Source organism: Euprymna scolopes, chromosome 3, assembly GCF_053919585.1.
Source record: "Euprymna scolopes isolate OS-2025 chromosome 3, ASM5391958v1, whole genome shotgun sequence".
Taxonomy (NCBI): Eukaryota; Metazoa; Mollusca; class Cephalopoda; order Sepiida; family Sepiolidae; genus Euprymna; species Euprymna scolopes.
The window spans coordinates 83,631,387-83,647,919 of NC_136484.1; the positions used below are offsets into that span (position 1 = coordinate 83,631,387).

At 33.6% G+C, this 16,533-nt stretch overlaps 1 protein-coding gene across 3 annotated transcripts in view; it reads left to right on the forward strand.

The window, feature by feature from the left end:
- The first annotated feature begins 8,324 nt into the window (after nt 1-8,324).
- The window catches only part of LOC145256582 (dolichyl pyrophosphate Man9GlcNAc2 alpha-1,3-glucosyltransferase-like), a 107,572-nt gene continuing 99,363 nt past the window's right edge, over nt 8,325-16,533 (forward strand). The window contains exon 1 of one of the 3 annotated variants that reach the window (XM_080115587.1): nt 8,325-8,498. In XM_080115587.1, coding sequence (XP_079971713.1) covers nt 8,396-8,498 — 103 coding nt within the window. In that variant the 5' untranslated portion in view covers nt 8,325-8,395. The remainder of the gene's footprint in view (nt 8,499-16,533) is intronic. The other 2 variants (XM_080115586.1, XM_080115585.1) reach the window with 2 other exon arrangements.

The window sequence follows — 16,533 nt, forward strand, 5'->3', positions numbered from 1 at the left end:
CATGCAAATCCACGAATGGAGAGAAAAATAGTTAAAATAAAAAAGTCTAGAAGTTTTGACATCCAAACTACTTTTTAAATTGCTTAATTAGGACTTAAAAAAAAAGAATTACTATTAAATAAATATTTATATAAAATGGATCTGAAAAAGGCCAAATTTAAAAATGGATCTGAAAAGGGCCAAATTTGAAAATGGATCTGAAAAAGGCCAAACAGAAATTTTGAAGGCCAAACTGCTTTTAAAACGCTCCTTTTACTATCATGACTTCATTTTGAAACGCCGTTTTGATTGTCTGACATTTTGGGCCTCCTTAATCGTGATTATTACATTTTTTTAGTTTGTTGCGTTTTTGGCGAACGATAACTTACTTGCTTTTTGAGGGCTAATTAAGTTTTCTTGTTTTTTTTTGTTTTTTTTGGTATTATTATTTAATTCAATTTTACTAAGAGATTCGTTTATTTTATTTTTTTTTCATCTCATAATTTAGGACGCGGTACTGGTCGCGATTAGAGTTCCCTGCCGAACACCCTAAAAAAACACTGACTTCTCCCCACGCATGAGCAAAGGACATGTTTTAGTTGCCATAGTAACTAAACGATCATGAATTTTTATCGACTTTGTTTTACTGTTTATGAATATTGAAATAAAAGACATTACTACACATTTATTAATAATATCTCACTTTTAATCACTTTTATCGACTTTTTTTTTTACTGTTTATGTGTCACTTTTATCGACTTTTTCTTTTCTTTTTTAATAGCATTTTCTTAAAATGAATATTAAAATAATTTCCCAACTTTTTTCATTTCTCTGTGTTTTAATTTTTAGTTTTGTGTGTTGAATGAAACTTTTTTTTTTCATTACAACAATAGTTATCGACCCCGGTTCTTTAGCTGACAAACGACATCTGTCGGCGGTTCTTGAAACTAAATTACACGCGTTCGCTTCATGTTACTGACATGCAGAAGTGCCAATGGTGCCGTAGGTGTTATTGTAAATTAACACTCTTAGCTAATTCCGTAAAATGAGATTCTACTTTTTTAGGCGAATTTGCATAATATCTCACTTTTATCGCCTTTGTTTTTAATCACTTTTATCGAATTTTTTTTTTACTGTTTATGTGTCACTTTTATCGACTTTTTCTTTTCTTTTTTAAATAGCATTTTCTTTTTAAATGACGTTTTTACTGTTTATGAATATTAAAAGAAAAATAATTAGTGCACTTGCACTTATGATCCGCGCTGAAATAAAGTTATTATTTAAAAAGTCATTCTTAACATTCTGGTCCCGTATTGAATAAATATCGGGTACGCTGAGAACGAATATCACATTTATTTTTTGCGCAAACACGCAGGTATCCATATTTGAAGACATTCAGTATCCAATGTAATCCTTATCATTTTTAATGGCGGCCATCTTGTTTTCCAATAACGAAAAAACGCCAAAAGAAGCTAAATATGCCACATGTAACTGGAATTCCCCCTGCTCGTAACCGGCATTGGCATAAAAAAAAGTAAGGTTTATTGGAGGAGGAAGGGGTAAATTCCAAGAAATCTTGAGTGAAAGGAAAAACGTAAAGACAAGATCACAAATTAAAAACAGTATTTAGAGTAATATTTATTAAAATAAATTTAAAAGGTAAATATTACCTTTCACTACAAAAGAACACCGACCACTAATTTGTTTTTGTTTTTTTTAGGGATATTCGATGTTGCTGGCCACCACCACCACTGGCACTGGACTGGCCAGTGGCCACAAATCTGATAATCAAATCCGTCGCAAATTTACGGTTAATTGATCTAAAAAAAAAAAAAAAAAAAAAATTAAGTTTTCATGAGCGGTTTACAAAAGCATATTTTATGTTTTTTCGTTCTTTTTTGGGGGGAGGGGGTATTTAATTATAGAACTTGTGTCGTTTAACAGGTGGTTCTGCAGTTTAATTAACCGTTTTTCCATGGAGAGCGTGGGCGGGGCGGGTGTGTTGTGGCGGCCGTCACAACAAACCCGCTCCCGCCCCTCCATGGGAAAACGTTGGATACTGAATGTCTTCAAATATGGATAACGGTGCCGGTGCGGTGCCCGGAAAACTCGTCCCGGGAAAACTCGTCTCGGGAAAACTCGTCTCCGGAAAACTCGTCCCCTTTCGCTAGGTAGGAAAACTGGTCCCGTATTGAATAAATATCGATTGAAAACACATTTTATGATCGTTCTTGAAGGAGATATTGGTTTTTAAAATAGCCTATAGCCCCCCATAATATTTTTAAAAAATATTTTTACTTTTTTAATGTTTTTTTTTTTTTTTTAAATAAAATTGATTTTCTAAGTGTCCGTTTTCTACCTAACTGGCTAAGTTCTTAGTGGTTTCACTTATTTTAAAGCGTTTATTATGTTCATACAAAGTTTATTACAATTTTTTTTTTGTTCTTATTTTAACGATGTTTTTGGAGTCATAAAGACAATACAAACAAAACAAAAAAATTAAAAAACAGGGAGCGATTCGCTTCGTTACTTTTTTTGTTTTGTTTTTTTAATTATGATAGTTTTTTTTTGTTGTTGTTATGTTTTTGTTTTCTCTCAAACCAAATGCACTCGCGTTATGTAAAATTATAATTTTATCAGTTATCAACATTTATTGTCGTCCTGTCAAATTTTGCAAAAATTAACTAATAAATTAAAAGCGAAATATTTTTTTGGCGCGAGAGATGCCATGTGGCGTGCTAACAATCTCTTTTAACTCATTTTTAATTTTTACTTCAAAATTCTAAAATCAATCATTAAGAGAAAAAGTAATCACTAAATACATTTATTAATCAATTTTATTGAAAACTCCGCTATCGTTTATCAAGAATCTTTTTAATTTCATTTTTTGTTGCTTGTTTTTCGGAGGGAGATATAGTTTTTACCCCCCCCCCTCTCTCTCTCAAAATTATATTTTAAAAAATATTAAAATTTACTATTTTCTTTTTAAAACCAAATCTCCCTTAGTAATTTCTTTAATTTTTTATTTTTTAGCGATTATCAAGACCCCTAAGATGTGATATACCGGACATTATTTCTCGTTCTCACGTAACACTTTTATTTGTTTTCGGTGTTTTTTTTTTTTTTTTCTTTACCGAATAAACGATTCCAAATAAATTAAACAACAGTAAATAAGTAAATTCTTTTTTTATATTAATATTTAAAAAAAAATATGCGGTCTCGTTTATGAACATAATAAACCACTTTAAAATAAGTGAAACCACTAAGAACTTAGCCAGTTAGGTAGAAAACGGACACTTAGAAAATCGATTTTATTTAAAAAAAAAAAAAAAACATTAAAAAAGTAAAAATATTTTTTTTAAATATTATGGGGGACTATAGTCTATTTTAAAAACCAATATCTCCTTCAAGAACGATCATAAAATGTGTTTTCAATCGATATTTATTCAATACGGGACCAGTTTTCCTACCTAGCGAAAGGGGACGAGTTTTCCGTAGACGAGTTTACCCGGGACGAGTTTTCCTAAATTCATGGATAACTGCGTGTTTGCGCAAAAAATAAATGCGATATTAGTTCTCAGCGTACCCGAAAACCTTAACAAGTCGACAAATTAAAGGTAAATGCCGAGGGGTCGGTAAACTAAAAATTTACCAAAAAAGGTACTAGTGCATGTTTCGTCGGGTCCCTGTAATTTCTATGCTACCACGTGGTGACCACTACTACTACATTTAAGAGGAGGAAGGAAAGAACCAGAAACGCGTCCGTTCACATCAAATACTTTATTTAGGCTCCCCCTGATATTAACCAAGGGCAAGTAACTCTTTATTATAACACATCTCCGTTTGTTGAGATCCTTTTTTTTTTCTTCTTTATTTACAAACAGTTTTAACCTTTATTTACAAACGGTAACATTTATTATCTTTGCAAACAAAGTCTTTCAAGTAGTTCGTTTTTTTGTTTTTTTTTTTTGATAATCGTCCTCTGCTTGATACAGTTGTCTCCTGTTTTTGCTTAACTTCGCTACTTCTGGAGGAGTTGTCTACGTTTTCCAAAATAGGTAGTAAATGTTTTCTGTTCCTTTTTAGACTTTCTCCACAGTTCAACTTTACTGTATATGTCCTATTTTTCTTATTTGTTGCTGTGACTATACCAGTATTCCTCCACATTTTCTCTGCATCCGTTTTCTCTCGGATTCTGTCTCCCACTCTTAGTGGTTTCAAGTCTTTATTTCCATGTCTTTTATCATAATTTATTTTACTTTTTGTTTTGTAAACCCCATCTCTCTCTTTTACTTTTCGTAAATTTGGCCATTTGGGTTTTAATTTATTTGGATGACTGGGTAAAGTTGTTTTAATTTTTCTACCCATCAAGAGTTCTGCTGGGCTAACTCCCGTAGCAGTTATTGGTGTACTACGGTAAGCCATTAATGCAAGAAATATGTCTGGCTGTCGTAATATTCTTTTCGCAATTTTCACTGCTCTTTCGGCAGCTCCATTCGCCTGAGGGAAATGCAGACTCACTGTGGTGTGTGTGAATCCATATTGTTTTGCAAATTCTTTGAAATATGTGCTTGTGAACTGTCCTCCATTATCACTTACGATCTCCTCAGATATTCCCCATCGAGCAAATATTTCTTGTAATTTCCCAATTATCGTTTTGCTGGTTAGTGGATTTAATCTTGCGATTTCCAAGTAACGGGAGAAATAGTCTGTTACGACTATGTAATATTCTCCCTCCAATTTTAGGATGTCTGTCCCCAATTTCTGCCACGGCCTATCTGGCAAAGTAGTTGGTTTCAATGTTTCATTGGGATTTGCAACACGATGACTATTGCAAAAATCACATCGTCTAATGAGATCTTCTATTTCTTGTAATATTCTCGGCCACCATACTGACATTTTGGCTCGTTCTCGGCATTTGTTTAACCCCAGATGTCCTGTATGTATTACTTGTAATATTTCTGCTCTCAGATTTTGTCGAACCACTATTCGATCTTGATAAAATAAAATTTCCTGATGAACTGATAGATCATTCCTAAAGTTAAAGTAAGGTTTAACTCCCTTGTTTAATCTATCCTCCTTGCTCGGCCAACCATTTGATGCTAAATGGATAATCTCCTGTAGTTTTGAATCCTTAGATGTAGCATTCCTAATTTCTTTTAATTTTCTATCAGTAGCTGATCTGGTCTTTATGATAGTGTCTATATACATTTCTACATCTTTCTCCGGGGTGCTTTCTGCTTTTTCGGTTGCACTTCTAGACAGTGCATCTGATACCAGCAAAAGTTTCTCAGGAACATACTCTGCTATAGGATTGTATCTCCTAAGTCTCATCAACAGTCTTTGACATCTCAAAGGAGTGTTATTCAGATCCTGAGTATTTATCAACGGTACCAAAGGTTTATGATCCGTTAGAAGACAAAACTGATCTAGTCCCGCGATGTATCTGTCAAATTTCTCACAGGCCCATACGCTCGCTAAACATTCTTTTTCAATTTGAGCATAGTTTTGTTCTGTTTGTGTCAGCGTACGAGAGGCATAAGCTATGACTCAATATTTTATTTTCTTCTTGGAAAATGGCAGCGCCAAGTCCATAGCTGCTCGCATCCGCACTAATCGTGATGGGCTTTTTTGGATCATAATAAGTCAATATCGGCGCCTGTGTCAATAGTTCTTTAACGCTTTGGAATGACTTTTCTTGAGGTTCATTCCAAGTCCAAACCGTATCTTTTTTCAATAATTCCAGCATTGGTTGTAATGCCGCTGCTAAGTTAGGCATGAATTTCCTTAGATACTGACTCATTCCCAAAAATCTTCTGAGCTCTGTGACTGATGTAGAGGCAGACAACTTTTTTATCGCTTCTAACCGTTCTTCAGTGGGTTGTATCCCCTTAGCTGATATGCTGTGTCCGAAGTATTTTATAATACTTTTCCTGAATTCGCACTTCTCTTTGTTTAATTTTATTCCTGCTTGCTCTATTATTTTTAGTGCTACTGTAAGCCTTCTATGATGTTCCTCCATCGTTTTCCCATGAATTAATATGTCATCTATTATGACGTGAACACCTTCCACATTTTCTAGAAGCTTGGACATTTTCCATTGAAAAATTTCCGGTGCTGATGATATTCCAAAGGGCAATCTTTTAAAACAATATCTCCCGAATGGGGTTATGAAAGTCGTAAGCAACCGACTCTCTTTTTCCAATGGAATTTGGTGAAACCCACTGGCTGCGTCCAGTTTTGAAAATATCACTGAGCCGTTCAATTTGGGTGATATATCCTCCAGATTCGGCAGCATATAATATTCGCGTTTTACTGCTGAATTTAATTTTTTTAGATCGACACACAACCGTACTTCTCCGTTTTGTTTTCTCACCGGAACGATTGGACTGCACCAATCCGTGTGTTGTGTGACTTTCTCGATCACACCATCGTCCTCTAAACGTCGAAGTTCCTTCTTTACTTTTGGCATAATGGGAAATGCTATCCGTCTAGCCGTCGGGGTACAATACGGTTTCACACCGTCTTTTAACGCTATCTTCACTGGGTCTGTTTTCATGACTCCAGTTACCTCCCCTTTGTTTACATTTGACACGAATTTAACCAAATTCATTCGATACGCTGTTTCTCTCGATAGCAAGTTGTCTGTACTGCTATCAATAACATGTATTTCGAATGAGTATCTGCTATCCTTATGTCTCGTATCAACCGTAAACTTCCCTATACAGTTCAATATACCTCCGAGGCTTTTGTATATGCCATATGCTGGTTTCAAAACAGGGTTTTTTCTCAAGCTACGAAACGTTTCGTAACTGATAACATTTATGTCCACTCCGGTATCGATTTTAAAAATTAAATTATTTTCATATACCTTTAACTGCACGTGCCATGGGTCTATTGCATTTTCTCTGAATTCTTTTCTTTTATAAATAGCCCCAAGAAAGTATTCCTCTGTCGTATGTTTTTCCACTTGTCTGATATTATGGGCTTTGAATCTGCAACATATCGCGAAGTGATTTATTTTGTCACAGTTTCGACATCGTTTTCCTTTCGCTGGACAATAATCTTGCCGTTTGTGTTTTTTGTTACATTTTCCACATCTCTGTTGCTGCATTTCTTTTTGTGGATAATTTTGTTTCCATTCGTTTTGTTTTACTGCGTCGACCGATTTTTCCTTCATTTCAGCCATTTGTTGTCTCACTTGTTCGTAGCTGCGTGCTATTTCTATAGCCTTTTCCAAGCTTAGGTCATCTCTAAGTTGTAGTTTTTCGGATAGCTCTCCACTTCTTAACCCGATGACCAGCCTGTCTCTTATTTTGTCATTTTTGTGTGGAAAATCACAGTTTTCCGATAGTTCGTGAAGTCCCCGAATAAATTGTTCTATCGATTCACCTTCCCTTTGTGTTCTGAGATGAAATTTTGCGCACTCGTGCATAATATTTTTTTCAGCATGAAGTGGCCTTCAAATTTATTCAGTATCACGTCGAAACTCTTTTCATCTTCCTTTTTCTTGAAACTTATATATCTGTTCGGCGTCCGGTCCCATACAATACACAAGCGTGCTAATTTGTGCATCGGGCAACTCTTCATATAATTTTGTCGCACTCCGAAAACGTTGAAATCGCTCTCGCCATGTCCTCCACTGGTTCGGTTGCGTAAAGTCAAAACGCTCTGGGGGCTGAAGTCTAAACATATTTCTTTTTGAAATAGTTGACGTTAATCCTTTTTTTTTCTCTCGTTATAAGGTTTCCTTACCCAAAGAAAAAAAATTTATCCCAATCTGACACCATGTTTCGTCGGGTCTCTGTAATTTCTACGCTACCACGTGGTGACCGCTGCTACTACATTTAAGAGGAGGAAGGAAAGAACCAAAAACGCGTCCGTTCACATCAAATACTTTATTTAGGCTCCCCCTGATATTAACCAAGGGCAAGTAACTCTTTATTATTACACAGTGCAGAGTGATCCTGACGTAAATAATAACGTTATTATTTAAATAGCCATTCTTAACATGGAGAGGGTGTTTTGTACCTATTCTATACTTCAACCTTACAATTGAATAAAAAAACATCATAAAACTTTAATTAAACTTGGAAATACGATTTAAAAAATAGCGCGCACTCTCTGCACTAGCACCAAAAAAAAAATTGTTTTCTAATATTGTCCATTTCATTTTATTTAAAATGACGCCAATTTCACTATCCAATCAAGTGGCATTCTATTTACCGGTGTAACACGATTTATTTCTTCATATTTTAGTTTCCTTGCAAGTGCAAGAGGGCCCCGTATTTTGCATGAGTACCATGAAAAAAACCCTACGTATATAAAGAAAAAAAAAACAAAAAAAAAAAAGACTACTTTTTTGTTGTTATTGTGCTGACTAGGTGACTTTTTGAATGTACACCGGTTATCTAACATGGCCACTAAAACGAAATCGACAATTCCTTATTGTGAGATGCTTTTAATCATTCTCACTTCTTTGATTGTTCGATGGTGTATTTCTCTTGCAGAATATTCAGGTGAGGTTCAGTAACAAAAATGATATCAACTATTTATTTTGACTTCAATTTTATTTTTACTTTCATTCACATTCAACAATGACGTGTTACATTTGTTTTAAGTCTTTTTATTTCTTTTTGTTTTTACACATTTTTAATATTTTAACTGTTCATGAGCAGTTATAATTAGAAAACTGGGTAATTTATTTTATTTTGAAAACAAGTTAACAAAACAAAATTAGGCACAATACCAATCAAAAAGTGGAAGCTATGGACATCTTTGTACCTTTGAGTTTTCTAAGATATTTCGGTAATTGTCGGTAAAATTTTACTTAAAGGCCCGTCTCACGTTCGTATAACCCAATAAACCAATTGTTTGTTTTTTTTTTTGTTTTTTTTTTTGTAAGATTTCGGTGTGCTAAAAACGAATCTGAAATAGTTTTCATGATATGAAGAAATTACTTTTTCGAAAAGTGGGTGATCACTTTTCCATCTAAATTTTGAGCACCCACGTTCTGTCCACCTGAGAGAGAGGGATATTTTTTATGTGTTTATTTGCTAAAAGGTTTTTCGATTTCTTTTTCTGTTTTTATTTTTCAATAAAGACACGAGGAAACAAAAAAAAATTAAGAAAAATCGGTATTATTTTACTTTAAAGGCCCGTCTCACATTCGTATAGAAATTTTTTTTTTTTTTTTTTTTTTTGTAGATTTCGGTGTGCTTTAAAAGAATATGGTAACCGTTTCCGTCGCAAATTTACCGTTTGCATGGTATTAACCCCTGAACTCTGGGACTGTTTTCTATTTCACAGCCTAGCTTTCATTTACGCTACGCACGAGCATAAACAAAGGCTGTTAAATATGCACTCGCGTACCAAACTACCTTGTCACAGTGTAGTATTGGCGAAAATTTAAAATTAGACGAAAAACAAGTAGTTTTCCAAAAACATGTAATTCTATGTTATCACGCGTGGCTGTTTTTGTACGCGCAAGTGCTCATATTTTTTACTTTTTTTTGGTTTTCAAATGGCTTTGAACAGTGCAGAGTGCAGTGTTCCATTTCCTGGTGCATACACAGGTGCAAGAATAAATGAAGAATTGCACAATGTTCTGGATAAGTATAAAATCTTGGTGCTGATCTGCGCTATTTTTTAAATCGTATTTCCAAGTTTAATAAAAGTTTTATGATATGTTTTTTATTAGGCACCGCCAAAACTGGGGGGGGGGGCAAGTAAGTATTTTTTGGCGGACCGTCTTTTTAAAAATCTACCAAAAATCAGGTAATTATCCAATCAATACGAAATTTTCAGCGATTATTAAGAAAAGAATGGACTTTATAACAGTGTACTTATTTTTCATAAACGATATATATATATTTTTTTTATTTGCTTACCCCCCCCCTCCGCCTTGTTTGGAGTGGGTTCCAAATATGCTTAAAATAATCATCTAAAACTGAACAAAACATCTTGTAGGGGACAGGATTATAGATTTTTAAAAAAAACTTGTTTGCATACCTTATTTTGACGTCTGAATATCAGAAATTCGATTGTGTTTAATTATTCCGCTTTTGAGTTTTGAAGCGTGAAATTCGGTGAATATGTTAAGTAAAATAATTGGTGCTAGAGCAGAGAGTGATCCGCGCTATTTTTTAAATCGTATTTCCAAGTTTAATTAAAGTTTTATGTTTTTTAATTCAATTGTAAGGGTGAAGTCTGAAGTATAGAATAGGTACAAAACACCCTTCCCATGTTAAGAATGGATTTTTAAATAATAACGTTATTATTTACGTCCGGATCACTCGGCGGATCACTCTCTGCACTAGTACCAAATAATTAATTTAAGTTAAGCAAAACAAAAAAATTTTTTTAAATATTTATACGAAAAAAGCCATTATCTTCGATAAATAAATTAACAATTTTTTTTTTTTTTTTTTTTAGCGAGCCAAATAATGCATGACCATTATTAAACAGGGAATGCTTTGAAGAATCGATACAAAAAAAAAAATCGATAAATATTGTGCCCTTTGTGTTAAAAATATCATTTTTTTTCAATCCCGTTTGAAAACGTTTACCGCCTTTCGACTACGGTGGACCAAACGCGCTGAAATAATTTTTTTATTCTGCTTTAAATTGCCCCTCCCCCATTTTGGGGAGCCTGACCCCCACACACACATACACATTAAAAACCAAACTCATACAAATGGTCACCCATCTGGTACTGGCCAGCATCAGCGTTAATAATACATTGAAATTTTTGTCACTGAAAAATAAGTTGTTTTTTTTTTTGGCCTGTTTGGTCTTCGGTATTTTGCTTTTTATCAAGTACAAATATAAACATTGTATCAAATCGATGCGAAGTAACTGGTTGCCTATATGAATAAGTGGAATTATTTGAAATCCAGGTACTTATATTATAATATTTTTGCATATTCTCATAGAAAGTCACCCTAAATCTTAGTTAGACAAGAAATAAACAAATTAATTCTTTCAAAAACCTTTTTTTTTTTTTTTTTTAAACTATTTATATACGTTTTTTGTGCAAGACAAAAAATGTCAATTGTTAACTTTTGGGGAAAATTAAACATTTAAAATTTAATTAAAAATGGTAGAAAAAGTTTTATATTATTCTGTTTTCTATATGATAAAATTCAGTGTTTTATCTTTCTGGAAAAAAAAAGTTATTCAGAAATAATGGATTTTAATAAATGTAATTTCGTTTTAAAAAAACAACTTGATTTTTCGGCCATTTTTGGCGGTGTCTATTTTATTCAAATGTAAGGTTAAAGTACAGAATAGTTATAAAACACACCCACCTCCCCATGGTAAGAATGGCTTTTTAAATAATGTTATTATTTCAGCACGGATCAATAAGTGCATGAGTACCAAAATCTTCAATAAAGTTTGTCTTGCGGGATTCAGGAACAAATATGGTTGCTGGTGTCAGGAATGTGATTTAGAATAACTATCATAGTTTGTAACTTAGGCTGTGAAGACAACCATTACATCTAATTGAAATACAGTTTCTCACTTTAACCATTTTCTGTTAGCAAATTCACTGAAATACAGGATCAGCTTAATTTGGAAAAACAAACTCATTAAAGATGTGTCCACATGGTGGAATTCAACATATCATATGCTGAAAATAAATTAAGAACAACAAAAAGCTCTAGTAATGTGTGCTGTTGATAAGATTTCTACCTTAACAACTTACCAATGGAGACTTGTTAAAAAAAAATATCCAGTTCCTGAGTCCATTTAAAGAAATCACAGATCAACCATACCTATAAATTTAGCTGTGAGGTCATTTCTGTCAAAAGCTGTCTATCCTATCTAAATGATAAAAACTTGTGTATGTCTACTTTTTTAGACCCATGATTCAAATATTGATTTTAAAATATTGGCATAGAAAACATGTTTAGAATTCAATTCTACATCTACTTTCCACTGATGATAATAAAGCAGAATCAGCAGTATCCACTACCCTGCTGAGGATGAAGAAACACGAACATGTGTCAATTACAACATGGCAGCTTTGAAACCAACTGACAAAAAAGTAACCAGTAAAAATGTCACAAAGGATGTTTTCATCACTCTGAGTACAAGAAGAGAATAGGAAATAAAAGTACAATTATTTCTAATTCAATTTCAGCCTTCATTTTTGAGGTGTGAAAAGTAAACATTGTATCATTTATGATAGCAAAATTGCACGGATGGACAATTTTTAAAGTATCATCAAATAAAACAAATGATAAATATGAACATTCAACATAATTCTATACATAATAGTTTTTACGCCTATTTTTTTAAAAACCACTTGCAACTTCATTATAAGTCAATAAAATGCTGATATGTTCGATGTTGGTAGCGGAAATAAAGTAACAAATGTCATAGACATATACTAATTTCAAAATCACACATCACAAAAACTATTAAAATATTAAGATCTGTAATATTGCATGCCTAATCAATACCTATTGTAGAATGCTATATCCAAATGTCAGCTCTCTACACTACATACTTCTTAAATAGTATTTGATTCTCTCAACCCCTTCCCCAGTCAAACACATACAAAGAAAGAACTTCAGTTCTTCTTCAATACTTGTGACACAAATCACTTGTTTTGCACTGTTTATTAAGTTGTCAGGTGAAAGTACAGACTAATTACAAAACACTATCTCCTCCACATGTTAAGAAATGGGTTTCCAAAACGTATTCTGCACAAGTACTATTGTTTTAACATCTTTATTTTATTTTTGTATTGGCTTTGTTCAAGTTAAAGATACGATTTATTTCCAGTTTGTGCGGATCGTTTTTAAGATTTACATTGAATGCTCAGAAAATGTCCCTTCTGGTTAATGTTTACCAGTTTTAAAATAGGTAAATGAACTTGGCTGTTTTTCAGAATAGTAATATTTTTTAACTGATAAACATAAATCAGAAAGAACTTTTTCACGGCATTCATGTGAAACAGAATGATTCACACAAACTGGATTTTTTTTTTTAATAAAAGATTCATTTTTTTCATACTGAATTTGTGACACTATTAAAATTCCTATCTTAACAGCTTACCATTGGGAACTTGTTCAAAAAAATTGTCCAGATACTGAATCCATTTGAAGAAATCATCAAAGAAGCAAGTAACAGAACTTCAACTATATCGATGATAATACTTACAATATTAGCTTTGAGGTTATTTCTATCAAAAGTTTTCCAATCTAATTCTGATATTTCTGACTTAAGTGGAATCCTTACCATTGTTGAACAATTCAGTGAATCAATGGAAAAGATTTTCATCCTATCTAAATGATAAAACTTTTATCTACTTTCCTAGATCCAAGATTCAAATTTAAATTTTAAAAGAATGACATGGAAAACACTAAGTATTGGATTCTACATCTTTTACTTCTTACTGATGATAATGAAGCAGAATCAGCAGGATACATTTCTTCAAGCTTTGTTAAGAGTCAAGAAGATCAGAGTAAAAGTAAAACTGTATCTCTTTCAAGCCTGTTTGATGAATTAACTTTGAATAAGCCTACAGTACCAAATCAAAATTTTGAGCAGGTAGAAGCTGAGTTAAACCTGGAGACTGCAACTACAACAGAAATGCAAGAATCACAATCTAAACTCAAAAGGAGTAAATTCATTATGGTTAAATGCGCAAAAGAGCTTGACGATTACATAGCTCGTATTATTTGGATTCATCGGACTACTGTTCTCATCTTGAGTGTGATGTTCACAACGTTTCAGTCAATGTAACCCCCCGACCTTCTTCAGATTACATCAACCAAAACATTGTGAAAATGACACTGAAGATGTTAGAACAGCAGTTCGATGAACCCAAATAATATGAATAACCAATCTTCATCTAAAAAAATTCACAAACATCATTACATTTACAACTACTCGCAAGAGGTGATGATCCATTTCAGTGGTGGAAGAAAACACATACTGCTAAATAAACTGGCTTCAAAATATTTAAGCATACCATCTTCACCTGTGGAGAGTGAGAGGCTCTTTAGTACAGGTGGTAATATGTATGAACCTATGAGGAAGAGTCTGCATCCTATTCAACTTTAAGTACTGAGGAGATTATGAGAGCAGAGGAGGCAGGCAGCTAGAATAGAAGAGGAAGTAGAGCAGCAGCAGGTGCAGAACTTCAGCTTATAGTTATTCATTTAAAGAATTACAATTTGTACTTTGTAGTTGGTTTGTAATTTCTTTTTTTTTCTTATCTAATTTAATTATATTCATTTAAGAATTGGAAATTGTATTTTGTAATTTTATTTGATAAAGGCAAAAAGTGGCCAGACACTTGACAAATATTAAGTTAAAATAGCAGTTACTATGTTAATGTGTCAAAGCTATCTGATAAGTCACTTGGCAGTGATGAAATGGTTTGAATTTAATAGGAAAAAGAAAAGCAAGTAATCAGCCGATAAGTCAACAAAGTAGCGGATTACCTGCTAATTGATCAGTACACCCTTACTTTACATCCAAGAAACTCAAATTAAACATTATTGAAAAAAAGCATAAAAAACAAGTAATATAATGTTTAGTTTTGCTTTTTAATTAGTTCATTAGAACTGAAGTTATGATCATTCAAAGTATCAAAAATGTGTGGTTCACTAGACATTTTATCTTAAATCAGTCCTATTCAAATGCACATAAGCTTGTGACTGAAAATGGTAAGAAATTTGCACAATTTATAAAACTATTCATCTTTAAAAAGTTTTATCTTCAGATCTTTTTATGATATGATGAAATTTTGAACACATTATCAGGTGGCTGTATTTATGATCATCTCACAGACTGATTAGTAGTAATAATGCCACAAACACTCTTACCTCAAAGAAACCGGTTTGCTTTCTCTGCTACCAGCACATGGAAACCAGAAGATACAAGAGGTGTCACTTGTTTTATGAAGAAAATATGATTCTACTATTTTAGGCAATTATGTGTGAACACCCTGAAAAACTTTAATGAAAGAAATTAATAGTTTTCAAATAATCTGCAGTAAATGCACATATGCTACAATTCCTTAAAAATGCCATGTATTTATGCAGTGGCAAGATTTAATGAACATAAAAGGAACCAAATGTGAAGGGGGAAAAAAAAAAAAAAATCAATATTTTGCTTATGTCTAATCGGTGAACATCCATCAGTTCATTTTGCATGTGTGGAAACTTGACTACCATCTGATATGTTGATCTCACTGTGACAAAAATTCTAAGACATACCAAACAAGCTATCTTAGCTAACAAATAACCAAACGCAAATGGCAGGCAAATCGTTTGACATTCAGCAGATTCCTGAATTTTATGACATTTCCTTTGATAACAGTGTCCGAATGGTTGGAATAGGTGAAGTTAGTGTGCAAAATGTGTTGACAACTTTGAGCGTGTTCTATGACTCAGGCTAAGAGGCAGCACTCTGTCAGTATACTGATCATTAACCCATGATCAGAGAGAGGATTTAAAGCCGGTGAAACAAGCCCTGCTCATGGCTTTTGCTCTGAACCCTTTTGTTAGATTTGACAAGTTTGTCTCTCATCATTTGCATCCTGGAGAACATGTGGATGAATACTTGAGTGACCTACAGGGCCTAGCACGTCTTATTAAAGAAAACCACTCTGACCGATGGCTCAGTTGCACTTTCATGTCAGGACTCTTTTTCAGTTAGACAACAATTGCACAGGTTCTCAAGGATGGAGCACATGACCTTGAAACAGATTCTTGCTAGGGCTCGAGCTTTCATGATAGTAGAGGTGAATGCCTGTGGACCCCCAACACCACAATGCAGTGCCACAAGTGTGGAGGTCCCAATCACTTTGCCAGAAACTGCCAGCCGTTGGGGGGCAAGGCAAGAAAAGCACTTTCAGAGACACTGTAATTAAGCAACAAAGGCATGTCCTGGAAACAAGGCAAGAGGTGAAAGACCAGCACTACTTTCTCCCCACATAAACTAGAAAAAGTGCTCCCTGTAATGAAGGTAAAAAATCAATGGGCTGGATCAGATAATGTTGGTGAATTCCAAATGCTCCTCATCTGTTAATGTAAAATGATTCATTTTGGGACATTCTAGTGTTTTAGGCCAGTTAACCATGTTTTTGTATGAGAGATAAATCCTGTGTGTTTTTTTTTTTTTTTTTTTTTTAAGACAATTATGTGTTAAAAGGGTCTTTGTGCATGAGATGATGGGGAGCCTTGCCACTCTGACTTTGGGTTAGGGCTAAGGGAAATTGTGTTAACATCCTGAAGACCTGACAGAAACAAAGCAAAAACAATTATAGAATGGAGGTTAGTTTGACAAATTTAATGTAAATAATTCACCATGTCCAGACCATTCTAGTGTTTTAGGACAGTTAACCAATTTATTTTTTATGGAAGATAAATTGTGCACTTTTAAGAAAGGATTTTTTTTTTTTTCATTTTATTTTTTTTAGACACTTATATGTAGTTTACAGAGGAATTTTGTGGGGAGCTTGCCATTCGGACTTAGTGTCATTGTTAGGGCTAAAAGAAGATTTTAGGAGGAGGCTTGCCAGTCATACCTAGG